This window comes from Corythoichthys intestinalis, chromosome 8, assembly GCF_030265065.1.
Source record: "Corythoichthys intestinalis isolate RoL2023-P3 chromosome 8, ASM3026506v1, whole genome shotgun sequence".
NCBI lineage: Eukaryota > Metazoa > Chordata > Actinopteri > Syngnathiformes > Syngnathidae > Corythoichthys > Corythoichthys intestinalis.
In genome coordinates, this window is record NC_080402.1 from 40,985,321 (window position 1) to 41,012,449 (window position 27,129).

A 27,129-nucleotide genomic window follows, 5' to 3' on the forward strand; every position below is an offset into this window, starting at 1 on the left:
AGTTATTGACACATTGCCTTGTTATTTTCAGTTTTACAAAAATACAAGAAACGTGCTCCTGTCAAAAAGAGATGACTTCAGTAAAGCCCATGCAACTTTGCCACACCATCTGATTTCTTTTTTGAACTTATGTTCGCTATCTGTCAATTTGTGTACTCACACACATTGAGGACAGAATAGGGCTACTAGTTTATTTTTTGATTGAAAATTTTAGAAATTTTATTAAAACGAAAACATTAAGAGGCGTTTTAATATAACATTTCTATAACTTGTACTAATATTCATCTTTTAAGAACTACAAGTCTTTCTATCCATGGATCACTTTAACAGAATGTTAATAATGTTAATGCCATCTTGTTGATTTATTGTTATAATAAACAAATACAGTGCTTATTAACCGTATGTTGAATGTATATATCCATCTTGTTTTATCTTTCCATTCCAACAATAATTTACAGAAAAATATGGCATATTTTATAGATGGTTTGAATTGCGATTAATTGCGATTAATTACGATTAATTAATTTTTAAGCTGTAATTAACTCGATTAAAAATTTTAATCGTTTGACAGCCCTACTTTAAAGCTGCCACAAGAAAACACAATGCTTAAAAGTATGAGAGGGAAACACATGCATAAAGTATTTTGTGGAATGAAAAGGTAATAAACGACTCAATAAAAACACAAATGGTAAGTACTCGCCGATTTTAACCAATTAGCGAATGTGTTGGTCTTGTATGTCTCACCACGTAGAAGGAATTGCAGTAATCAGATAGTATTCGTCGAGTGACAGTGACTAAGCCTGTCGCAATATGCAATAATTCCATTTATCGCACGGTAAATGAAAATGAAGGCGGTAATTTTCCCGCTGCGATTTATCGCCTCACGTGCATGTGTACGTGCGTACGTGCGCGTGCGTGCGACAGATGTGCGGCGGACGTGCGGTTAAAAGTTTGGCTTGCTTGTTACCAACAGCGCAATATGCTTTTACGAGGATTCCCTGTGTTTTATTGACTCCTGGGTATGTTCGTTTTATACATTTGAGTTTGCGTGACCATCATTCAATGGGGGGAGGCGGGGCCGAGTGCACTGTCAGCGTACATTGCTGAAGAAATGAGACCGTTTTACCTCTGTTTAATGTTGTATGACACTTAGCCTAGGTTCATACTGCAGGTCTTAATGCACGAATCCGATTTTTTCGTGTTTTTCCGACTCAAGTGAAGCATTAACTTGACGGTCTGAACGTGACAAGTCGCACAGAAGTGGACCATTCCAAATCCGATCTGGGTCACTTTCGTATGTAGTCTAAATCCGATCTGGGCCACATTTTTCCAGAATTTGGCTGGCGGTCTGAACTTTCAAGTCTCCCGAATCGGAAAGCAATGATGTCAGCAAAGCGAAAGCGGCAGGAAGGACGGGAGCGATGTAGCTGAGCATTAGCTTCTAGCTTGAACTCTGCCTCTATGCATGAAGCGGGCTTGACCACAGTCATAAAAAAATAAATGAAGAAAAGAATAAGCCTGACAATTTTCGATTTTCATTCTATGCGCCGAATGAGCAATATTTCAGTATTGCTTACATGGCCGAGACGGGCCAAATTGACACACCGACGTCATGTCACGCACACGGGTCAAGGCTTATGTGCGTGCGTGTATGCGTTCTATCAGTCCATATAAACTTTGAATAAAAGACTAAACGGGGATTATTAATGTCTGTTATTCGTGTCATATTTTTGGAAATCAAAATATGATCACCCTGGAATTACATACAGCTAGCAGGTGTAATTTGTTTTGATGCTTCTGGGCATGCGGGTCACTTTGCTGAGCGCATCTCTATGGGGTTATACATACTAACCCCATACATCTCGGGCTGCGAATTAGTGCTCATGCATGATACTTGAACGGGCTCCATGGACAAAGGCAGTCTGAACGGGCACACCAAAAAAAAAAAACAGACATGACAAAAAAATTGTGTTTGTGCATTAAGACCTGCAGTATGAACCTAGTCTTAGTGAAGCCAAATTTTTGTTACCGCTACTTAATTTATTTTTCTCTGTTGTTGTTTTTGAAGTGCAATTGTTTGTGTTACTACAACTTTATGCCTCTGTGCCTAAATGCTTAAGTTATTGAAGTGCAATTTTATTTTTTCTTGAAAAAGACATTTTTTTAATTCTGTGTTCCTGTGCGGTATTGATATTGTCTTTTACTTAAAAGAGGCATGGTCTATTGTTTTTAGTTGTGATTTCTTAAAAAGTATTTTTGAATTTAAGATTAAATGTTTATTGCGTTTAAATGGATGTACTTAATATTACTTAGTATTATTAAAATATACTGTATTCTTACTGTGTTATTGTAAATTGGTTAAAAAAAATTGGGGGGGGGGCGCAATAATATCGCATATCGCAATAATTTATGAGAGAATTTATCGCCCACCAAAATTTATCGCGACAGGCCAAGTGACAATCTACAGCACGTCATCACACCGTGCATCCATTGCACGCATAAAACATGGTGCCCACCGTAGGTCAAAACATGTACTATATATAAATATATATACTATATAAAATATACATTTTTAAATCAATGGCAATATTTTATGTATTTCTAATAACGTATTTTAGTAAACGACAACAATTGTGCCTTATTAGAGCCTACAAGTCTTAAGTCCGAGGTTGCCTTTAATACTCCAATATATAAATTTTTTTTTTTCAGTTTTGACTTTCAGGTGCAACTTAAGATCCCTTATTTATGATTAGAGGTGTGCAAAATTTCCGATTCTTAGATTATTCGCGATTCGGCAGTGGAAGATTCGAGAACGATTCACAAACATACAAATTCCGATTATTAAAATATGCGAAGTAAAGCGGAAGTACACAACACTCAGCGCACGCACGGTCTTCGGGACGGAACGGAGCGAGAGTAGCTAAACATCATGCTTCCCATTACCCGGCCCCTCGGGTAATGCCAATGCTCACCTCACGGCTCTAGCTCAACTCATGCAACGAGATAAAAAAAACACAACAACATACCTGACTGCTGCCGAAAAGCTGCTTCAAAGTACATCCATATAATGTTACGGTGGATATCATTTATATAGGACTAGATGCAATATAGATTTGGTAGTGTTAGCAGCACATCTACAAAAAGCTAGATGCGGGCGTTATAAACAGCCGCCATTTTACAGCAATACACTTCCCTGCAAGGCTGTTGTAGCGAACCTTCCAAGCAAACCTAATTAACTTTTTATCTAAAATACTCCTAAATCTTTCAAATAGTTTTAAAACTTTCACATGTCGAAAGTAGACAAAAGGGAAATTATGGAATAACGGGAGCAATTTTAACAAATTTAACGGTTGATTCCCAACATTAAATTAATTGAATGTAGTTTAAAGCTGCTGATACAGAATGAGGACTGGAGTTTTTTATTTAATGTTATTTTTGTATATTTGTTTACTGCTATATGTTAACTTGATACTGAAATAGTAGTGTGGTTTAGCCTGAGAGTATTTTTGAACAATTTTGGAACTAATGTACAAAACATTAAAAAAAAAAAAAAAAAAAGAGGGAAAAAAAGGAGGGTGGTGCATCAGTAATCGTTTTATAATCGAATCGGAGCCTCTGAATCGTAATCGTAATTGAATCGTTAGGTGCCCAAAGATTCCCAGCTCTATTTATGATGGATGTCTGCATAGTTATTTGTAGATCTGTTGACTATGAAAAAGACCCACTGTGAAGCAGCTATGTTCATAAAATACTAAGGTTTATTGAGAGCAAACTCAACCAGAAGCTGTGGTGTGTGGACCGGAAGTGGGACTGTCTGCTGCATGTCCTTGACTCCCTTGCATTCTTTTAGTTTTCGTATTTCTTCCACTGACAGGAAACACATGACTAATCCCCCTCCACACATGGACACACAAGAAGCCTCCCTAGCGATAAGGTAACCTACCTACCTAACTATCTACCTACCGCCCCCCCTCTCTCTCTCTCTCATCACATGGCCACAATGATCAAAATTCCTGACAAATGTCTGTTGAAAAACTCATTTAATAGTGTGTGCTACATAAATGTGTCACATTCTCGTTCCTTTGCTTTAGGAAATTAAAGAACTGAAAATATTACTCATTGATGTACAATCAACAAACCATGCTGACATTTACACTTGTTTTCTGTGTGATTAGATAAAGTAGATGTTAGTGGAAGATCATGAGGGCACCAAGGAAGACCGAATATAAACTTATCATGTGGCGTAATCATGCTTCACCTCATACACAGGCACACTGGGCGTCTGTAATGCAATAGACATTGGCACTTATTTCAAACTGCTGGACCTATAAAACATGTCTGCAGAAAAACATTCCAAACCAAAAAGAACTTAGTTTGGATTTTAGGCTTGTTTTCTTGTGGGAGCTGGGTTGCAATGGGTGTGCGGTAAACGAGCATTAAAAACACCTAAAAGAGCATCAACTAAAATTTTCAACCAGTCTCGTCTCTTGAATATAATTCACATACTGTTCTTGTCAGAAGCATGTTAATCTTGCCACTGTCATCCAATCATCCTAAGAAAAAAATAGCTTAAAAAATTATTTTCCTCACTGCCACCGTTCACGAAAACTACACTGGTCTCATTTTTCAAAACTGATTGACGGTGAAAATGAACACTCGTTTCATTTTCCTCAGCAGAAAGTGTGCATTTTACTGAATGACCAACCTGACAGAATAAGATATTTTAACTACTGTTTGTTTCCTGGGAAAAAGTGTCATCACAAATCTTTGACTCACTTAAGCCAGCATAAGTGAGCCCCACTCATTGGTTAATTTTTACCTTAATGGCTTCTTTAAATTTAGTTTAGTAAAAATAAATCAAAACAAAAAATCCATAACAACTGCAACAGTTAGTACGGAACGATCACTGCTTGATTTGGTATGGATTGTCTAAAGCAGAAGCTATCTAGGTTGTGTGGCAAAAAGTTATTGCCCTTTTTTTAAGCTTTTTTTGTTTTTGGGCGTTTGTAACTTCAAGGACTACCATTAAAGGACGAAGCTTTTGGTGCACTCCCTCACGTGTTCTTTATTATTACGCTCTGGAGAATCAAAGTGCAACTGTGAGATAAGGATGACAGATAACTTGGTCATGCTTTTATAAATTGCTCTATCAAAGGGAAAATTACCAAATTAAATAGAGTAATGGAGTTCAAGAAACATTAAAGGTTAGCTGTACAAGTTAATGTAATGCATTCCAATGGACACTGTATATGACAATATTTTAACGTATGTACCATAAAACAAAACATTTGTCATTTATACTCCTATTATCACTTGGGTCATGGGTGACCTGGAGCCTATCTCAGCTGACTGGGTAAGACGCAGATTACACACTGGTCTGGTCACAGGACGCATATAGACACATCAATGAAACACAGTATAGACAATGGTTCAGCTCTTGAGTTGCCTGGATTTGATAAAAGCACTCCTGGGGTCAAAAGCTGACAGCCCACCCAGGATACATGCCAGCCATGCTTCTCACAAACATTGCCACTTAGTTATGAGCTCCCATAAAAACAGTAATGTCAACAGCTGAGCAACTTGCACTATGTGAATTCAGAGTGGGTCTATGAATGATTCCTGTTCTCAAATGAGTCATCATTCAAGAACTTCACATACACACGTGACCCACTTAAAGTCATTTGGTTATTTTTAGAAGCATTGCTGAAAAAGTGGGACTGAGTCACAGAATAACACGGTAGGATAATTTTGGACCAGTTCCTGGTCAGGAGGATAAGTATGCAAATCATAATGTATGATTTTACTCTACTGTTTCGTTCCAATAAGTGTTGGGTGATGTGTACGTACCTGCCAAAGTGTAATCCATATCAAAGCCAAAGCACTTAATCTTCTCCATTGCCAAGCTTCTGTTGACAAACACTCTAGAGAAGACACAGAAGTTTGTGTTACTAGCGATCTTGAACTATAACAACAATTTTCAGGCACAATGGCAAATGTTGTATTATAGTGGAAAATGTTTTATTGAGTGTTTTAACTGACTGAAAACACCAAGAATTCAGACTGACAGCCAGGATACAGTGGGTGTATTGAAACCACATGAGCCTAATAATGTGAAATTACCCAATAATGTGCCATATCCTTGAAGGGCGTTGGTGTGTCACATCAATCTCTCTCATCATTATTGCACTCCAAGTGGAGAAATCACAAAATTATATATATAAAATTTATATCCTGTGTTTCAGGTCTTACAGTAAAGCTGAAATGATCTATACCAGCAAAACAACAGTTCATGCATTCATCTTCTGAAACGCTTAGCCTATCCTAAAGAACAACGGGGAGGAGGCAGGGTACACCTTGAACTTAGTACCAGCCAGTCACAAGGCACAAAGAGACAAACAACCATTCACGCACACAATCACACTTACGAACAATTTGGAGTGTTCAATCAGCCTATCATTTATGTTTTAGTAATGTGGGAGGAAGCCGGAATACCCAGAGAGAACCCACACAGGCACGGGGAGAACATGCAAACTCCTCACAAGGAGGTCGGAGCTCGGATTGAACCAACATTCTCAGAACTGTGAAGTGGAGGTGCAAACCACCGTGCCACCATATAACAGTTAAAAAGAGTAATTTTACAGAACAAAGTGTGTTTTTAACTGAAATCAAGGAAATTATGTGTCTAAAAAAATTTTGATTTCATCAATATATTACAAATTTGTGGCAAAACTTCATTCATATGTCTGAATTTGGACATTTTCATATTCTTTCGCAAGTCGATATGATTGGTCAGTCCTTATGTGGGTGTGATTGTTATTTCTTTTTTCAAATTATTGACTTGTTGAAAACGGCTTGCTGTGTGATGACCTAATGTCAATGGTTAGTCAAACATGCAATTCCTTTTTGTGTTTTTGTTTGTTTCTGAAAAGCTTGCTTTCCATGTATGCTTTAGAGGTAGAGAGATTGTGCCTGATGTATTAGAAGTACAATTATGCTGAGAATGATGAATACTTGGCAACTGGATACAATATGATTGTCACTACACAATATACAATACATTTTATAAGCCCATAAATTTGTCACTGATCAGTAATATTCCACCATATAGTACATCAAATAGGGCCTTTTTACATTACATGCAGTGTAGCCACCTACATGTTAATATTCAGTATTGGTCAGGTTTAAGAGGAAACAAAAATTGAACTAATCAGAACCATCATGAAAAAAACAAAAAAAAAACTGTCAAAGAGCAGTTGTATCATAATACTTGTGCATTTACTAAAATTTTGTCCCCAGACATAAGTAAAATCTGCTTCAAATTTTCCATTTCGATCAATACATACAAACTTTTTGTCTGGTGTTTTGTGACGGTATATTACTATTTCAAGCGATGCTTGTCACTGCGACTTTATGATCATCAGCCAGGAAACAGCTCTACTGTTCTGCCTCATAAATCAGTCAGTGGGTGCGCAGTGGCCACAGCGATAAACATTCTTTACATAAACTGGCAGACATTGCTAGCATAATTTATACAGCTTGGACATTTTAGAATGAAGTTAATACGCAGACCTTTTATGACATACAATTTTCATGTTCACGCCCACATTTCTTTTCGGGTTTCCTTCAAATTTGATACAAATGTCAAGGATTATAGCCATTACTTTTCATGATATTATACAGTTTCAGTTGTCAAAACTGGAGATAAAATCAGTGCGGAGAAAACGTCAATCATCAGTTTTAGTACCCGTCACTATTTTATTATTATTGGATTAATATGCAAGTCAGTACAAACACACAAACGTTGAGAGTTAAAACAGTGTTGCACTTGAATAGCATAACGTATTAAAATTGAATTAATTCTTCACCGACAATGCACAGTAAATACCTTGAAGCAGTTCCGTAGTGAACAAGCTCCCATTTTGAGGTTTGTCCAGGAGAGGAGCGGCGATGCATTCTATGTCAAATTAAACCTCACTTTGACTCCCAGACCTGCTCCAGCAGGCCACCACAGGACCCACAAACAATGAACCCCCCACTCCACCCTCTCTCCCCACCCCCTCTTTGCTTTCTTACCATTCAGATGTTTTCTGACTTGTTGCAAAAATGATTGTGGCTATTCCATGTCATTCTCTGTTGTTGTGTGTGGTGAGTCAGAGTTGTTGTTCTGTGGCATGACATTTATGGGCCTTCAAAGTCATCCAGAACCGTCACAAGTCAGGCAGAACCAATTACCCGTGTTACTCAAATTGTTGTAGGTGTTGTGGAATGTATACTTTCCTCCAGTCCAGATTAGAGAATATTGCAGTGATAAAATACTATTGTTTTAAAATAATCATATTTATAGTGATAATTATACAAATGACTCATTACTCATTTGAACTGCTGCCTACATTAAGCATTTACTGACTGTACAATGTTTTAAGGAACATTTTACACAATCTTAATGATCTTATGAAAGCAATTATTTACCATAATTGTACTGATAAGAAAGCAATAAAAATAATTCAAATCAATAAATACTTTGCAAATTATTCAAATGTAAACTTTAGTTGTCCTAAAATGACCTTCGAAACGCTAAATGATAAATTATAATTATTTTAAATTTATTAGTCAATGTCACCTCATCTTGTTGTGTGGAAAAGGGTTATGTGTAGAGCCTGTGAAAGCAGCAAAGTTTATAATTATTTGAGGGTATCCCTGCTTTATCAAAGGCATTGACTAAACATGCTTTGAAGCGAGTCATGACATCAAGAGAGTACCATGAAGCATGTCATACATAATAAAAAGCATTAATAAAACACTCAGGGAACAAAGTATGAAGCCCAAACTGACAAAACCTGCTCAACAATTAGTCATTAGAAAAAAGCTCATTTGTGAAGTTACACCCAGATGGGAAATTGATGTCTAACAATGCTCCCATTTACACGTCAGTTAGTAAGCATTACATAATCAAAATGCCGAAAATAAACCGAATGCGATGTAAGCACAAGTAATGCTTTCAAAAAAACGTTTTCTTAAAACCCTGAAAAATGTATGCGTATTATTCCTTTCCTAATCCAAATATCTGGTCATGCACACGCCTATCTTGATAACCCCTTTGAGAGGATGATTTTTTTCCTCGCGCACATTTCCATTCAAAAAGAATCCTTGGTCTATTGAGTTGTTGTCTCTGGTTACAGGATGAAGTGGAAATGAGGTAAATGTGTGTCAAGATGGTTTTGGCGCCAAGTAAACAGGTTGTTTCAAATGTTAAAAACATGTATTATTGACCTTAATCTTAAAATTGACAGCCTGTAATTGTAGTCATTGTCTTACTGAAGCTGACATTCTGAATAATTATGTGAAGGAGCTGCTAGTCCATCTATACATGTTCAATGCCACTTAACCTAGTCAGGGCTCCAGCTGGTTTCGGGTCAAAGGAGGACTACACCCTGAAGTGTTCGCCAGTCTGTGTCACAGAGTACATACAGAAACATGCAAACATTCGCACTTACATTCACACCATCACTGAGCAGGAATTGATCTCACATTGCCCATGCCAATGTCAGGCGAATGCACCACTACACTATTAGTGACTACAGCTGTTGGTCGAAATACTCGAAGAAAATTTTCAAAAAAGGGGATTCCTTTTCAGTTGTAATTAGACAATCGTGTCAAGCTGAAATATTGTGTCAAAATTCTGCTCAACGTGCATGCTAGATCAGAGGTCAGCGAGGGAGATATCCTACCTATGGTAGGGCTCTCGTCTGTATTTTTTCATTGTCATTCTGTCCATGTTGGCAGGAAGGTCTGCGTAATTCTGAAGTCGGTCACTCCATGAAGTAGTCATCTTTAGGCTTCTGTGTATGAGGAGACAATTAGGAACAATTAATACATCTATTAAGCATCCGTCCCGATCACTTCATTTTCAAGTGTTTTAGTAGAGTACAGTAATAGTAATAGAGTACAGAGTCCCGATAAAATTCTGTGGCCACTATTTTACTATTTTAATTTTCCCACATCAAATCAGTAGCAATTGTTTCTTGCAACTCGCTAAAAAAATGCTCTTAATGTGAAGATAGTATTTAACAACTCCAAATTTGCATCTGCCCATCAGAGTTGTTTCCTGCACTAAAACTCCTTTAAAAAAAAATAATAATAAATTTTTAAAAAAAAACACGATTCTGATCCTTTTAAAATGGCACTCTCGGGCCCAATATCCAATCATATGATCAGAACCAGAAATCTCTCTGTGTCTTCTTTGTCAACAAGGAGCACCTCATTGTTTCATGTTGCTGCTGGTTCTAACTACTAGAATGTAACATCTACGGTTGAACTTTTCCATTGCAGGGCCCTGCTTGCTCAGTGATTTGAATGTTTTCTTCTTAAATTGAAGAAAAGACACTATAATCCCGTAAGTAAAAATAGAAATGGTACTGTCGTAAAACTTTTATAAACCGTACAGACAAGTCAATATAGTTTTTTTTGTTTGTTTTATTTTTTAAGTAAATTTACTTAAATCATACCTAGATAAATGCTAATATTTAAAATGTTAAAACACATTTCACCTTTAGGTAGTTTCATAAGAACTGACAAGGGTATAAGACAAATTTTTCCAGTAAAGTACAGTTTCCAGATGCCCTAGATCAGTTAAATACTTTACTGAAACATATTTTTGTTCACTGTAATTACAAAAAAAAAAATGAAATGCATGTTGTCCACAGTTAGTTCACATTTTGTCAGGGATAGAAAAGCGATCTCTGTAGTGTGAGGGCTATCATTTTTATTTTTTAGTTTTATTAAAATTGAACAACTAGACAGGGTACCCATTCTAAATGGCATGGCTGTGTTCAAAACCAATTTATAAGACTATTATTGCAAAGAGTTCCAGTTTCTTTGTGGCCATGGTCCAGTACACCTCCAGACCACAACAATAATCCAATCTTTGTTATCATTTACCACCCTGAATGCAGAATGAAAGGGTTAAATACATTCGCAAACTAATCTTTTCATTCAGCATTTTATCAGTGGTTGCAAACCTTTGAGTTTGCTTATCACATGGGACCGTGTGGACAGCAACAGATGGAGCATTTCCGGTGAAAAGGGCAGATGTTATAACAGTTTCCACTGTCAATGTGTTAAAAGCTAGAGGCATGAAAAAAACTTGCTCTGACCACACCTCTGTTGTTGAATCCGGGATTGCAGAAGATATACAGTATATTATTATTAGATATATATTACTCCTTTACCAGTAAAGTAGAAATGGTGTCAAACAGTTTTCCTTTTTAAGAGCATGGACATAGTTCTTCCACCTAAAAACTGCAGTGTGCCACTATGTAAATGAATCGTCAACTCAATTTTGAGTTTTAGTAAATTTTCCATGTTAACACTGTGCATTTACATGTCCACGAGAAGTCAACATGTGCCACTTTACACCAAAGCACACACTTGTGTGGAAAAGGGTGCTGTTACTTCAACTGAAGTACTATGACTGATTGGTAATACATCTTATTACTAGAATATTGTTAAATCTGTTAGCATGAATATAATAGTTGATGAAATTACGACATTCGGGAGATACTCAACTAATTGTCTGTCATTGACAGAGCTAGACATCCAATCTATTTTGACTGAAGGAGGTGGATATAACATAAGACATAAGATGACCATTCACAGCCAGTCCTCCCAGTTTAAATGAATTGGAAGTCTACCATTGTCAAAGGCAGGCAATAAGCTGAGAAGTAGTTAGTAACAACAACAAAAAAATATCAAGGAATGGCCTGGTCTGCTTTCGAACAGGTCCAGGGAGGAACTGAAGATGTAAAAATGTGATGACAAAGTGGCGTGCAATTTCATTATCGTTTAATGACAAAAGCAAAAGGACTTTCACATTGTATATGGCAGAAAACACAAACAAGGCTGAAAAAGCAGTTTCTGATCTTGCACCCTTCTTTAAAATAAACCGCTGTATTTTAAGCCAAAAGAACTGTTGTGTTTGACAAAACAATATGTCTATATGCCGCCACAGCAGTTTCATGGTGCATTAAGCCCCCAAATTATTTTTAATTTGTCCGTTTTACCCTGGAGACCCCAGTTTACAGAACCGTGCAGACGCTTTTGTTTCAACCCAGCCATAACAAAAAAGGAATTATATTTATTATTCTAAATGTCTATCATTTTAGGCTTCAAATCATTTATTGATACTAATACAGGCGGCCATGGCGCAGTTGGTAGCTTGGGCTATGACTGCCCACTGCAAGGCACTGAACCCTAACGTGCTCCAATGGGTTGGCAGCGCCTTGCATGGCAGCAGCACCATTGGTGTGTGAATGTGTGCGTGAAAGGGTGAATGTGTGCTAATGTAAAGCGCTTTGGGCATTGTAACAATGTAGATAAAGCACTATATAAGTACTCTCCACTCTCCATAATATTTAGTTAAAAGAATTACATGACAATGAAAAAAATAGTGCCTATAAATAGGGCACGGATCTACCTCATACCTATCTCTTAATTGTATTTTTTTGTTACTGTCGCATTTTCCCCGATATTTTAGATGATAAATAATCGATCCAAACAAAGAAAAATTGAGAAAAAAAAAAGTTTAAAAGGGTAAATAGTTGAAAAAGAAAATCTCGACCACTCCTTGATGTCTGCGATTTCTGCCTTGCGACCCTGGTTATATTGCCGTGTTTCACCCATAAAATCCCCAAAAAGTCCGGCTGTGGCCATTCACAACTGTGTCTTGACACTTGGTGAGACATGCTACAAAGAGATTGGATCGAAACAAGGTAAGTACGCGATAATATCTCATTAAAATCATGGTATCTTTAATTATGCTCTCTCATGCGCTCACCTCGAGTTAAGGTTTAAGGGTTTAAAATTTTTATGTTTTTTAAATGCCCTCCTGTTCAAACATTTTCTTCCCCCAGAAAATTGAGATTTTAAGCTTTCCAATGATGTATCACACATGCATATAGGACAATTTGGCCAATTGGGGGTCTCAGAGAGGAACTTCAAGTCACCTGAGTGTTTTCCGCCATATAATGTTCTACATTCATGACTGAAAAGAAAATCTAATATGTACCAAAGAAACTAGAGTAGTTAAGTTTCAACCTTATTTGCATGGACATTTCTGGTCCTTTGGGCTTTGGCTTGATGAAGTAAGTTGTTTGTACAGTACTGGAATCAGGAGGGGCGGGTATAGGCTGCATAGCACAAACCCTTAAGTCAGCTTTCTCGCGCTAGTGTCAACACAGGCTACAGGGCAAGTGATAAACACAATGCATATAGGACAATTTGGCCATTTGGGGGTCTCAGAGAGGAACTTCAAGTCACCTGAGTGTTTTCCGCCATATAATGTTCTACATTCATGACTGAAAAGAAAATCTAATATGTACCAAAGAAACTAGAGTAGTTAAGTTTCAACCTTATTTGCATGGACATTTCTGGTCCTTTGGGCTTTGACTTGATGAAGTAAGTTGTTTGTACAGTACTGGAATCAGGAGGGGCGGGTATAGGCTGCATAGCACAAACCCTTAAATCAGCTTTCTTGCGCTAGTGTCAACACAGGCTACAGGGCAAGTGATAAACACAATAGAGTAAGCCAGTGCTTCTCAATTATTTTCTGTCACGCCCCCCCAAGGAAGACGTAAATGTTTCGCGCCCCCCCAAACTCTCTGCCGCCACTGTAAATAGTATCATTTGTCTATAAAATTACTATTATAAATACGCATCTGCCTAACATTGTTTCCTTTTTTTTCTAATAAAGAGAAAAAGTAACATTGATCAACTTATAATAAAGTATAACTTTATTAACATTGTTTTGTTTGTAACAGAGAAGACTTGACGTGCATCAATTTGCCTGAATTTAAAAAAAAGTCACATCCAAACTGTAAAAAATACACTCAAGGTACATTTTTGACCATACAGAAAAATAAAATGTAATAAAATCAGTAAATAATAACAAATTAAAATTGATTAGAAACATTCACTCATGAGGACAATATGCCAAAAAATTTGACCGAAAAAACAAAACTGAATAAAAGAAAAAAAAAAAAGTGTCCTTGGACAGGACAGCTTTTATTTTTGCGGCTCACAGTATTTACCTCCTTTGCAATGGTGTGGAGTTATTTTTCAATGAGCATGCTAACAATACTCAGTGGATTACTGATATAACACTGACAAAGCAGGACAATTGTTGGCAATATTCGGCACGTTTTCACTGAAAAACAATCAAGCGGCTTATCAATGAGATTGGGGTCTAATGTCTTTAAGTGGCGTCTTAATTGATTTGACTTCTGGCTGTCCGCTATAATTATTTTTAGACACAGTAAACAGTGGTCTTTCCTCATCACCCACTACATTAAAAGTCAAAGCTAAAAGGCAAACGGCACGAAAAAAGCGCATTCTCGGCGGCCGAGGTAGAACCGTAGGTGAGGGCGGTCGTCGTGCCGATCCCAAGCCGAAAATGGCACTTCTCGGGCGGCGACGTGAGAACCGGACAAGACAGTGGGTCGCTGCGTGAGTGAGTCCGGTCGGAAAACGGCTTTCGAAAACGGCGGTGGCACACTGCTCTTCATATCTGTTTTCTGTGTGTGGTGCTGAGTGCTCTTCCTTAGTTCAAAAATACTGCGCGCACTCTGAAAATGAGAGCGCCACTACCACCTACTGAGTGGATGTGCAAGTACACTTTATTCCAGTACGGCAAAAAAACAAAAAATGCATGTTCCCCGAGGTCACATGCGCCCCCCCTGGCATCGCTCTGCGCCCCCCCAGGGGGGCGCGCCCCACTATTTGAGAAGTACTGGAGTAAGCACACAATAACAATTTCATCTTTTACCTATTTGAATGTAGACGTTTGTTGTGAGTGTTGTGTTGTTGTGAATGTTTCTGAACAACTCCAGTAACATACGGGTAGCAGTCATTTTAGCCACTGCATTTAGGACACCTCTGTTTACACCCTGACCAGGGTTCGGTGGTGTCAGATGGGAGCTCAGGTTTAGGAAAATACAGTAAGTCAGAGCGCTGCATACGACAAGCCTGCACTAATGCAAAACGCTCTTTGTTCCACTTACACAATACAGTTTATCATGTAGCGCCGTTCATAAGGGCTACTTAAAGCGTAATGCACCCCTGAAAGCTGACATCCACATAAAAACTCAGTTATGATTTGAACCGTAGTGAGTCACGGTTGATCGCGGTGAATTGTGAAATGAACTATGCTAACAGGAAAACATATTCGCTGGCTAAAATGTCAAACATCTCGTAATTTGCTAAACGAGCTAACAGTCTGCTTACATCTCCTCGGTGGCCAGGAATGATTCGGCCGAGGTTAATAACATTATTTTGGTTGTATACAATATCATTAGCCAACAAAGGTCGTGGCAGAGTTTGAAGTAACTGTTAGTAGCATTACTGTACTCACCACTGATATATGCTCCTGTGTCAAACAACTGCACTGCCACTAAATCTGAGCATGCGCCTTGAACAACTCGAAGAAAGAAAGGTTGCGTAGTGAACCGCAGTCAGACCCCGAATTTATGCACTACAGTCGCTGATTCTCTGTCCTCTGTTTTCGGCACTGCCACTCTCACCCTCTGCCTCTCTCTTTTCCTGCATGCTGTATGAGGAAGGCATATAGGGAGGGCGGGATCTGTTTCTGCCTTTCAAGAGGAGGCGGGCTAAATCATCATCATCTTGTCGAAGAAAATCCACACATAATTCTTGAAAAATTCCATTAGCAAATATTAACTATTTTTGCTGATTAAAAAAAAAAAAAAATCAATGACCCAAAATTATATATTGGACGCCAGGTCTAAATAAAAAACATTTTTAGATATATTATTGTTCTTATAAATCATTATTGTATTTCATATTTTTATTAATCAAGAAAATTAATAACTAAACATTTGTCAAGCATGTTAACTTATTGGCTGCAAATGAAAGCAATAGAGAAGACATTGAACCCATTTTGGTGACAGCAATCATCCCCTGCCAGGCCTCCTAGTCAAAATGAATTGGATGTATTGATGAACATCTTAACGATGTAAATACAGGGCTGTCAAGACTTGCATGGTACTGGGGAAAAGAGACAATTAAAGGATCCCCCCACCCCACCCCTGCCACCGGCTTGTCACAACAGCATATGGAGTACTTTTAATGCTTTGCAAGCAATGACTTTGTAAATTTTCAAATTATTTAATTTGAGATGGACGGTTAAATTTAACAGACCGTAATGTGATGTCACACAATATAAATAAACAATTTCCATCTATTCTCCAATGTAGGCTACAGTACAATACAATTGAGAGAGCTATGCCTGCCTGCTAAGCAACAAAACAATATAACTAAACATCCTTCTTCCCACTCCTTTTCGAGCTACACGTGTATGTATTGTTATTATTTTTGTTAAAAACATCATTACTGTTTTATTTTTATTTTTTTTCCATACTTGTTTTTTGTTGTTATTACTCGAAATAAAAATCAATCAATCAATCAATCAATCAATCAATCAATCAATCAATCAATCAATCCTGTACCTGCACCCTCCACATCCCTGGGGTTATCAAGCCCTCAAACAGTGATGCGCCTAGATTTTTTTGACAGTAAAGTAATTTATAACATCAGTGAAATCCATTTTTTTGAGCACGCTCACGCTCAATGGAGAGCATGGCTAGGTTGTTAGACATTGAACCCATTTTGACGGCAGCAATCATTCCCTACCAAGCCTCCTAGTCTAAATGAATTGGATGTCTTGATGAACATCTAAAAGATGTAAATACAGGGCTGTCAACAGACTTGCAGTGTACCAAGGACAAGAGACAATTAAAGGGCCCCCCCACCCCTGCCACCGGCTTGTCACGACAGCATACGCTTTTAATGCTTTGCAAGCAATGACAGTGTAAATTTTCAAATTATTTAATTTGACATGGACAGTTAAATTTAACAGACCGTAATGTGATGTGACACAATATAAATTAAAAAATTCCATCTATTGTCCAATGTAGGCTACAGTACAATACAATTGAGAGTGCTATGCCTGCCTGCTAAGCAACAAAACAGTATAACTAAACATCCTGTGCTTGCACCCTCCACATTCCTGGTGTTATCAAGCCCTCAAACAGTGATGCGCCTGGATTTTTTGGCAGCAAAGTAATTTATAACATCAGTGAAATCCAGTTTTTGAGCACGCTCACGCTCAATGGAGAGCATGGCTAGTTTGTTAAGCCTGCCCTGTGAAATGGTGTAGTGTAGGTAGTTTTTTTATTACTTTCATTTTACTGAAGGCTCGCTCTCCTCCAGCTACAGTCACTGGCAAAGACAAGAAAATGCGCAGCTGCTTCTCGTTTGTGCTGTTTCGATGATGGATTCGTATTTGCGTTTGCTATAATACACAGTAGGTTGTAAACCCAAGATAAATACAGCCCCCGGACCAGAGTCTGTTCAGCCTCGCGCACCTGCTCCCCACAGACTAACATATATCCCTGATCTCCCATCACCTTCTCTCTCCTCGGCTCTACGCAAGCAGCATGTCCTGTCACACTGCAGCTCAATAGGCTACAAGCGGCCGTTGACAGACTCGAATCAGGCTTTGGTCACGGTGATCGCGAATCTAAACGTTCAGTGTTAGCGGCCGTTGTTCACTTACCGACATCACCGTCCACAGCCAACTGGATCGTCAGCTCGCTCCCGAGATCCAACTACAAGCTTTATAACTGCAGCAACTTTATGATACGCTATTGGAGCTGGAATTACCGAGGACAGCGGGAGAAAGCCCGTCAGGAGGCCGTCGCTGGTCTCCGTAATGTCGGGTGAAAGTTTGGCGAGGCTCTGGCGCTCTGCTGTCTGATATCACATTTTCGTATGCTATTTTTTTCATAATTTTATAAATTGTGATTTATTGACCTGTTTTGCACATGCACCAATCGTTTTAAATAAAACAAGAAATGGAATCATGTTGTCCAAATATTTTATTGCAATCAATATCTGCAATAAGAAAGAATGACATCATATTTTTGTTTATATGTACATACCTTGTCGTATTTCCTTGTAACAACAAAATCCATGTCAGCCGTTCTGCATTCAGATGTAAAATTATTTGTAACTTCACCTCATTTTGGTTACTTAAGTGGCCAGCGTATCAATATACACCTCACATCAACACAGGCTGACAGATTATTATAATTTTGTCCACGAATGATCAACGAAGTGATAAGAACAATCATACAATCTTTTAGGTATATCCTCAGGTTTAAATCTCATCCTTAACTTCTTGTCTGCAGCTGGTTTTGATTTAAGTTGTATGGCGAGGTAGATCCACACTAGTGCTTTGAAGCTGGACGCTATTCAAAACATTCCACTTCAAACCATGTATATACAGGCTCTTCCAGGAGTTGACGCACAGCACAGAAAGTCTCAGAGTCTCTTCTATGTCGTGCTGAATCCATTTTTTCCGTGGGTTCCTCTGGTTTGATTTAGCAGTTTTAACTTTGTCAACACACTGCTTGCTTCAACCACAATTTATGTTTTTGTTTCTAAACAGAAAGTTTGGAGCAGACATTTTCTAAGATGGCACCGCCCATATTTCGCTCAGGGAACTTGTCTATCTCACAGGTGTCAAACTCAAGGCACGGGTACCAGACTGTTCCTCCAAATTCTTTAGTTCAAAATTATCCATCCATCTATTCTCTGTAGGTACTGAAGGAATTAATTTTCATATAATCATAATTATGTACAATTATACTTATTTTTTCATTGCTGTTCTGTTTCTGTCCTAAGGCTTGTTCGCAAAGTGTCTACACTCTTTTCAGTAAACATTTGAACTCTCCTCCTCAAAAATATAATAAGTGGGACGTAGGAATGTATCATTTACACCTTGTATTTTTCCATCATTTATGATTCCATGGTTTAGTCTGGGATAACCTGCTCATTTGCAGAGGAACAAAATCAACCTCTGCCCCTGCTTGTCGCTTGGGGCCGTCCCCTGGAGAAGAAGCCTTTTTCAGTTACTCCATTTTTCCATTCCATATTGTTTAATTCATACTGTAGCTATTCCAGTGCAAAACAATTGTACTTTATTCTTAAAAAGAGAGAGAGAGAGAGAGAGAGAGAGAGAGAGAGAGAGAGAGAGAGAGAGAGAGAGAGAGAGAGAGAGAGAGAGAGAGAGAGAGAGAGAGAGAGAGAGAGAGAGAGAGAGAGAGAGAGAGAGAGGAAAGAAAAGGAAAAATAAAAATAAATGACAACTGTTACTTTTGGTTTGATAAATGTTTTCAATTGTCAGTTGTCGGTTTTTCTCAATACCATTAGGTTTTTTTTCCCCATTTACTTATTTACTAGGTTTTTACCACATGCACACAATTAGATTTTTGAAAGCATAATACTGTTAAAATTACAGGCAGTTTTTTCATAATTCATTTATTGTATGGCAAAATTTACAATATCATATAAAAGAAGCGCATAAACTACAGTACAGTGGTTTTCTTTTTTTCTTTATTATTATTATTATTTTTAAGAAAATACAAATCCAAGTGTTGAAAAACTTGACGAGATAGAGAAAAAAAACAAGATTAGTTTTGGATTCTAGACTCAAAAATTTGTTAAAAGTACCTGTCAGATCTAAAACAACATAAATTGTTCCCCAGTGTTGTATACTAATACTGTACTGTATCTGTTGTTTTACTATCATACAAAATTTAGCCTAGAAGACTCACACAAAGAAAACAAGATTGACACCCATCTCCATACCAGTGAAACATTAGTGTCTGCTATATGACTGACTAGTGACCAGTCCAAGATGTCCCTGGTTTCACCAAGTTCAGTAGGGAAGGCGTACATGATCTAGGAAAAGCTTTAAAAAAAAAAAAAAAAAAAAAAAAAAAGGATTATGATTAGAATAAAACTACACTGTAACTATAATAATGATAGCAACAGCAATAGATGGTGTAGTCCAGTGGTATATTAGACCTAACTTCAGTTTATGCATTGTAGGCTCATTTTCCACTCACACCCATTGATGGGAATTTGAGTGCAAATGGGTGTACAAAAATGCATTGAGGTAGTAATCATTTTAAAGTCAGAAAAACCTTGCTATTGCTGATTCATCTGGGATTAGCCTTCATAATATTTTGTAGTGTTGTAAATACAAGAATTGTGAATATTTATTAATAACACTAAACACAGTTATACATTACAACATTAGTCATTTGTACTTTCTTGGCCTGACCTTTAACTTTAGACTGTGTCAGTATTGTTTCTGTTTTTGCAAAAATGAATCAACCAATTTTTAAGACAATGAAACATGATTAGATTATGACGAAATACATGTCACTAGAGGAGGTGATTACGTGACTCTTTTTTGTGTAAATGCTTGGTAGTCCAGGTTAATGAGTGGCGCACGCCATCCTTTGCCCACTTCTATTTTAGTGCATCTAAAGAATAAATGAGCACAGCTCTGCAAGTGCATTATTAATTGCCCTTTTCACGTCAGTAATTTCCATGTAGCTTCTCGTTCTTTTCAACAGAGGGCAGCAAAGTTGTATTTTTGAATGTTGCAGGGCCTTCGTAACATTTATTTTTTTCTACAAAATTGGGAAACATTTGTTAAAATTTGTGTGCTGAGTGCCGCTTACATTCAAAGCAATTACAAAATCAACTTGACGGCACTACTTTGCGTTCAAATCTGTTGATTTGGAGAGCTCAATTTTGGTGTTGCATTGAAGATATTTTTTTAATGCGCCCAATGGTATTATTATTATTATTATTAGTATTAGTATTAGTATTATTATTAATATGAGACTTGTCTTGTGAAATTTCTACAGATTAGATGTGTTTTTTTTTTCAAATGACATTTTTTCACCTATATCTACCATAAAAACATTGAATACGTGGGCATATGAATTGATGTGAATTTGTAAAAACGACCTATGCAACTTGGCTTTTTTTTTGATGGCAGTCTTCGATGACTATTTCATCAAAGATCGCCCTGCCCCCGCCTATAAAAAGGAGACGCGCCCATCAACGCTTCCGACTCCATTCAAGCCACGATGAGCTACGGATCTGACGTCTACTCTTCTTCTTCCTACCGAAGAATCTTCGGGGAATCTCCCCGCTATGCGTCCTCTCCATCTCGGACGGCCATGAGCGTGTCCTCGCGGGGTGGCTACCGAGCCACCTCCACTTCCAGGACCAACATTTCACCCGCGGGCGGGTACACCCGAAAGTCCGGACGCGCCTACTCGTCCATGCCTCTGGAAACCTTCGACCTGGCACAGAGTAGCGTTCTCAACAATGAGTTCAAAATTGTCCGCACAAATGAAAAGGAGCAAATGCAAGGTCTCAATGACCGATTTGCGATGTTCATCGAGAAAGTGCGCAACTTGGAGCAGCATAACAAAGTGTTGGAGACAGAGCTGGTAGCCCTGCGTCAGAGGCAGGCGGAGCCGTCCCGTCTTGCCGAGCTGTACCAGCAGGAGATCCGCGAACTGCGCTCCCAGCTGGACGACCTCAATGGGGAGAAGTCCCAGCTTCTCATAGAGAGAGATAGTATTGATGATGACCTCCAGAAGCTCAGGGTAAAATATGAAGAAGAGTTCCGTGCTCGAGAAGAGGCGGAGGCTACTCTCAAGGCTTTCAAAAAAGATGTGGAAGATGCCACCATGGTGCGCCTGGACCTGGAAAAGAAGGTTGAATCCCTTCTCGATGAAATCAACTTCCTGAGAAAGGTTCATGATGAAGAGGTGGCCGAGCTCACCGACATGATCCAGGCAGCTCAAGTGTCTGTAGAGATGGAGGTCGCAAAGCCGGACCTGACCTCCGCCCTCAAGGAGATCCGAAGCCAGTACGAGTCGATGGCATCCAAGAACCTGCAATCTGCCGAAGAGTGGTACAAGACCAAGTTTGCCGACCTTTCGGAGCAGGCTACTCGAAGCAATGATGCCATCCGTGCCAGCCGAGAGGAAATGAGCGAGTTTAGGAGGCAGTTGCAGTCCAAGACTATCGAGATTGAGAGCCTGAGAGGCACTAATGAGTCCCTGGAAAAGCAGCTCAGGGAGATGGAGGACAGGCACGCCGTGGAGATCGGAAACTATCAGGTAATGACATATTGTTCACAGTGTAACTGCTTATTTGAAGGACAATAACAATGTGCAATTATTTGGCTTTATCAATAAAATAAGAAATATTGTAGAGTGGTTGTTGTGGGCTATGAGCTCTGTCCGTGGTTCTGAATTTATGCTGGGCCTTCTCAGCTGAGCATTTGCAAATGACAACGCCCATGTCTGTATGTCCTCTGTCATCAGCTTGTAAAACATGCTTAATCCTATGTGTTTAAATCTTAAAAGAACAGAACAAGTGATACACATTAAGCTTTGTAGTAAATGCAATGAAATGCTCCAGAATAAAGTCCCGAGGTAACAAAATCATTGCTTTGCTGGAAAGGAGATGATGTTTGCTCCAGCGTTGCGTGTCCTCAGAATTCCAGATGTCTGTTGCGTCTGATATGACTTAAATATTTAATAACATTCTGTTAATCTCTCTCATATCACAGGACGGCATAGCAGAGTTGGAAAATGAGCTGAGGGCTACTAAAAGTGAGATGGCTCGTCACTTGAGGGAGTATCAAGATCTGCTGAATGTCAAGATGGCTCTTGATATTGAGATAGCGGCGTATCGGTGGGAAACTGAGCACCGCTGCATACTATTTTTGTTGCCATTTTGAACCTTCCGTAAAACCCTTGTCATTGTTGTACTGTCTGCAGAAAGCTGCTGGAGGGTGAGGAGACCCGCATAGGGTCAGGGATAACCTACCCGAGCCCGTCTATAACTTCAGGCGGTGGCCAGAGCTACAACTACCAGTCCCGCATCTACACCAGCTCTGGCAAGAGCTCCAAGAGGGAAGGCAAGGATGAGAGCCAGCCACCGAGCAAGGCTGGGAGCAAGGCCACTCATGAGGTTTATGAGGAGACAGTGGTGACCACTAAAAAAGTAGAGAAGCAGCAAGATGCCAGTGATTCTTCTACTAATCAGAAAAACTAGGAGCCTAGTGTAAGCCTGCTAGACCACTAAACCTTATTTGTCTTGCATCTCCCGTACCCCATTCTTTTCAGTTTCCATACAAAAAAAAAAAAACTAGTATCTTTACACTTACAGCACCACAGGGACCTAAGATGCTCGTTTGCCTTCTCATAAACAACTTGTATTAATGTGTTGGTAAAACATATAGGAGTGCAATTTCAGCGATACAAGTTTGTTTAGGTTTTTGTTTGTTTGTTTGTTTCCTTATAAAACACACATTTCCAAAGGAAAGCATTATAACTCCACTATAACAATCTCCGCTCAATGTTACTTATAGTTCTCTTATTTGTTCTGTCATTCACTTACCAAGAATAACCTCTTAGGAAGCACATTTTAGATCAGTAAAATACTCAACAGCTTATTCACTCGTGCATCATGTAGATGCATATAGTAGGTCATAAGTCTTTAAATAGCACAACAAAACTTCAAGAAAAAATATGTTTGCAACCATGGTACATTCTTTGAACACAACCTGTATACTAATTCCAATTTAAATAGAAGATAGATTAAAGAGTTCAAAGGGAAAGCACACATTCAATGATCCACTGGTTTATGATGTTGCTTAATTGACATTAAATCAGTTTTTTTTTTTTTTTTTTTTAAATTAAGTCACTTTGTCACCAATTTAACAAATAAATCAAGGTGCACAGTCGAGGTTGGACATCCTCAAAGGAACACTGCCCTCTCTTACACTACTTATTGAATGATAATAGTTGTCATGTTTAAATGAGCAAAAAAGAAATGTATGTGTAGCCAGCTTAATTTGCATAGTGTTTTTAGATGTCATCCTTGCATGGAATACGCTCCATTGCTCATAAACACATTGACTGGATTATGGGTTGGCCCATACCTCTCTCCCACAGTTGTATAACATCATCAAGCAAAGTCTCAATTGACTATAAAATCGATAAAAAATACAAGTTTGAACAGAAATTATGCACAGGAAAAGGTTATGTAACTTACACTTAAGCACAAAAAGCTGATTATGTATAATGCACCTAAGTGTAGTTACATTCCTCACACTTAATTGATAGTTAAAGCTTATCTAAAGCATACAATCCATACCACTCAGCTTCAAAGACGAAACCTTGCAACCGCACTCGGAATAGAGCCAATCCAAAAACACCACTTTGTAATTTTTTTTCAAACGTGACCTTTATCTTTTGAACTTTGGCCATGACTGGATACAATGCCTGTTGTAGTACGACCTCCCTAGTAGAAACCTGTTAGAGTGAGCCTCCGGTAGCTCACTTTTTGCTTGCTAAACAAAGCAATGTTGTTCTTGTGCTACTCACTATGGTAGACCCCGCTCTGACAAGCTGCATTCACACCACTATTTGGAAAAAAAAAAAAAAAAAAAAAAGACACACACACACACGCACAAACACACAAGAAAAACAATGCACGACTGTATGACAGAATGTTCTGGATTGGCTTGTTTTATTTGTGGCTTTGGAACGATCAATATGTCAGTACTATAGTGAGTGTGTATTCGTATCGCTAAGCAGTGGCCTATCTAAAAAGTACTCTGAAAGAAAAACATTACTAGCATATGTAAATGTTTGTATGCTGCATTGCAGAATAACAAAAGCTTTTATAACCTCACTGCAAACCAAATAAAACATTAGGGTGTCTTATCCTACCACTGCAACACTGCCAGAAGTAAAACACATGCAACACGAGATATGGCATGACATTACTAACAATATGTCAAAATGTCCAATGCAATGATTAATATTTTGCCATAAAATAAATACTGTAGGATATGAAATGCCTTAAAACACCAGCAGCTTCGTATTTTGCCATGTGTATGGTAAGGCTGAATCTGTCCAGTGGGGCGTCTGATCTTTATTTGCATTTATTTAGCGCAACCTTGACAATAAAAGCTTAGGGATTGAATGTAGTTGCTATGTTATCCTTGTTAGTATTTCAACTTGCTATGTATTGCTGTGAGACACCATATCAATAAAGTTTTGAAATTACTGACATTCCACAAGATTTCGTTCTGTGATTTTGTAAATGGGTGTGTTTTATTAATTGGTGATTTGTCATTTGGAGGGCGTAGACGCAAGGGATTAAGTACTAACATATATACTTAGTGAAAACTTCTGGGGGCTTGAATCAACATAACAACTGGTAATAGATGTCATTTGCATCCTGAAGATGTTCTTGATCAGCTCTGCTTGTCTTGTATCCTTTTTTTAATGTATCAGTTAAAGTAAGTCCTGCTTTTAAACCAGTAGACATATGAGAGCTGTCTTCTCTTGAGTATATACTTTTTCAGTCACAAGGTAATGTGTAAGGTGATGGATGATCTGTCGCAATACTGTGTGAGGTCGTCGTTGACACAAGCCCCTCTACCTCTTCTTAACATACTGATACACAATGCCCTAGACCTTGAGCATCACAGACCCTTCCCTGTTTTTGCCATCGATTGGGTCGGACAGCCTTGATAGCGTTGTAGTGCATGTGCGATGCAGGGTGCAGCTCTTCAAAGATTTATACCTCTGCAATGCTCCCAGCAGACGGTGTGGTAAAGGCCTCTGAAATGTCACCATAAAAGCTCTGCCGTAAAACAGCTATTTTTAATTTGCTTTAAAATATAAAGTGCACAAACTTTTCAAACCACTGCTACCCAAACTGTTCTTCATAATTACAGAAAACACATGAGGGTATTAAAACGCTAGATGTTACTGTAGCAGCGATCTTGTAAAAATGCGATCTCATATAGGATATTGGAACTGGGAATAATTTGAGATTCACAGTTGCTGAAAGAGAACGGTCTGTAATCCCACTGCAATCAGTGTACATTGCAGTTAGATCATTCATCATGCGTATTGTTATATTTATTGCTCCTCTTCTTACAACAGCCGATACACAAAATGCCATTGAGTAACTGATCTCTTAATAGCTTTTAATTCACTATTAGTTGTTTTTATCTAACCCTTTTTCTTGTTCGTTAGTTACTCCCTACCCTCGTGATTTTTGAAATAAAAATCTGCATTGTCAAGCTTGCCATTTTGAGTTGAGCCCTTTCAATAAGAATGTACTATCTTTGAAAACTGTAACCAAGGTTCTGTGGACTCCTCCATTTCTGAATGCACAGCATGACTGTAATTACTGTCTGTCTGGTTATAATCCTAGAATCCTCTTTTCGTGCTTCCATTTGGTAGATAATGTTGAGTGTGCCCGTGAAAAAGCAGGTTTTATGGGCCAGCCGGTGATAAATGACTATAAGGCGCGGCCACTAGTGTAATTGAGACACCAGCGCAGTTATAAAATTTACTTGCTTGTCGTCAGCATCGCTAGATGACATTAAATTGTGCTTATATCCTGCTGAAATTTTATGTAAATATGCGAGCTCGACACATCCACAGCTTGCCTGCCAAATCGTGTGTTCTCTGCACCAGTATATATGACTACGTTTCGTCTTAACATTCTCTTTTTTATATAGTGCAAGAGACTAGTCAAAACATCATAGGATATCATAAGCATGTAAGCAGTTGAAACCAGTAAAATCTGATTGCATTTTAAGTAGGGCTAGACTCCTCCTAGGCCATGTATGACAATGATTACAATGCTGTTCATGGGATTTGCAGATTAAAGTATGTAAATACACTGCAGCTACCACAAAAGCTGATTATTGTGCTTCAGAAGTATTATTCTGTTAAAATGTGTTGATTTTTTAAAAATATGATCGAAAGTTTTTAATTTAGTGCCTGTTTAGCTAATGTGAAATGTACAGTATTTAATTCACATTCACAAAGAACTTGTAATATGAATATATTAGAAATAGTAATGTGCAATGTGTAGTGCATTAAAAGAATATTATATGGCAATATCACTCCTTTTTATTTAAACTCTTTAGATTGTTTCAGTGCATTACTGATATGAGAAATCCTATAATTTGAATGAAATACCTTTAATTTTTGGGTTTGTGCCAGAAAACAAAGTGTTAATTTCCTGCTGTTGCCTTGGAATCTGTTGCTAGCATCCCTTTGCTCAGGCAGCCTTAGGGAGTGACGTCTTTGATAGATGGGGAGGTCGTAAGTGAAAAGGTGAACATGTTTACAAGTACAT

At 38.3% G+C, this 27,129-nt stretch overlaps 2 protein-coding genes across 3 annotated transcripts in view; one reads left to right on the forward strand and one right to left on the reverse strand.

The window, feature by feature from the left end:
* The window catches only part of nt5c2b (5'-nucleotidase, cytosolic IIb), a 44,475-nt gene extending 28,876 nt beyond the window's left edge, over window positions 1-15,599 (reverse strand). The window contains exons 1-3 of one of the 2 annotated variants that reach the window (XM_057843315.1): window positions 15,404-15,599; window positions 9,729-9,839; window positions 5,848-5,921 (exon numbers count right to left, since the gene is read on the reverse strand). In XM_057843315.1, the coding sequence (XP_057699298.1) occupies window positions 5,848-5,921; window positions 9,729-9,829 (175 nt within the window). In that variant the 5' untranslated portion in view covers window positions 9,830-9,839; window positions 15,404-15,599. Of the gene's footprint in view, window positions 1-5,847; window positions 5,922-8,620; window positions 8,823-9,728; window positions 9,840-15,403 lie in introns of those variants that run through there. The other variant, XM_057843316.1, reaches the window with a different exon arrangement.
* A 5,409-nt stretch (window positions 15,600-21,008) lies between these two features.
* On the forward strand, window positions 21,009-24,436 carry inab (internexin neuronal intermediate filament protein, alpha b). The gene is made up of 3 exons (XM_057843995.1): window positions 21,009-22,067; window positions 22,523-22,647; window positions 22,734-24,436. The coding sequence occupies exons 1-3, from the start codon at window positions 21,021-21,023 to the stop codon at window positions 23,008-23,010; spliced, it is 1,449 nt and encodes a 482-aa protein (XP_057699978.1). The 5' UTR covers window positions 21,009-21,020; the 3' UTR covers window positions 23,011-24,436.
* The last annotated feature ends 2,693 nt before the right edge of the window (window positions 24,437-27,129 follow it).

Coding starts and splice junctions, on each gene's coding strand:
- inab (XM_057843995.1), top strand. CDS start 21,021: ATGAGCTACGGATCTGACGTCTACTCTTCTTCTTCCTACCGAAGAATC. Junction 22,068..22,522: donor TGGAGATCGGAAACTATCAG/GTAATGACATAT, acceptor CTCATATCACAG/GACGGCATAGCAGAGTTGGA. Junction 22,648..22,733: donor ATTGAGATAGCGGCGTATCG/GTGGGAAACTGA, acceptor TACTGTCTGCAG/AAAGCTGCTGGAGGGTGAGG.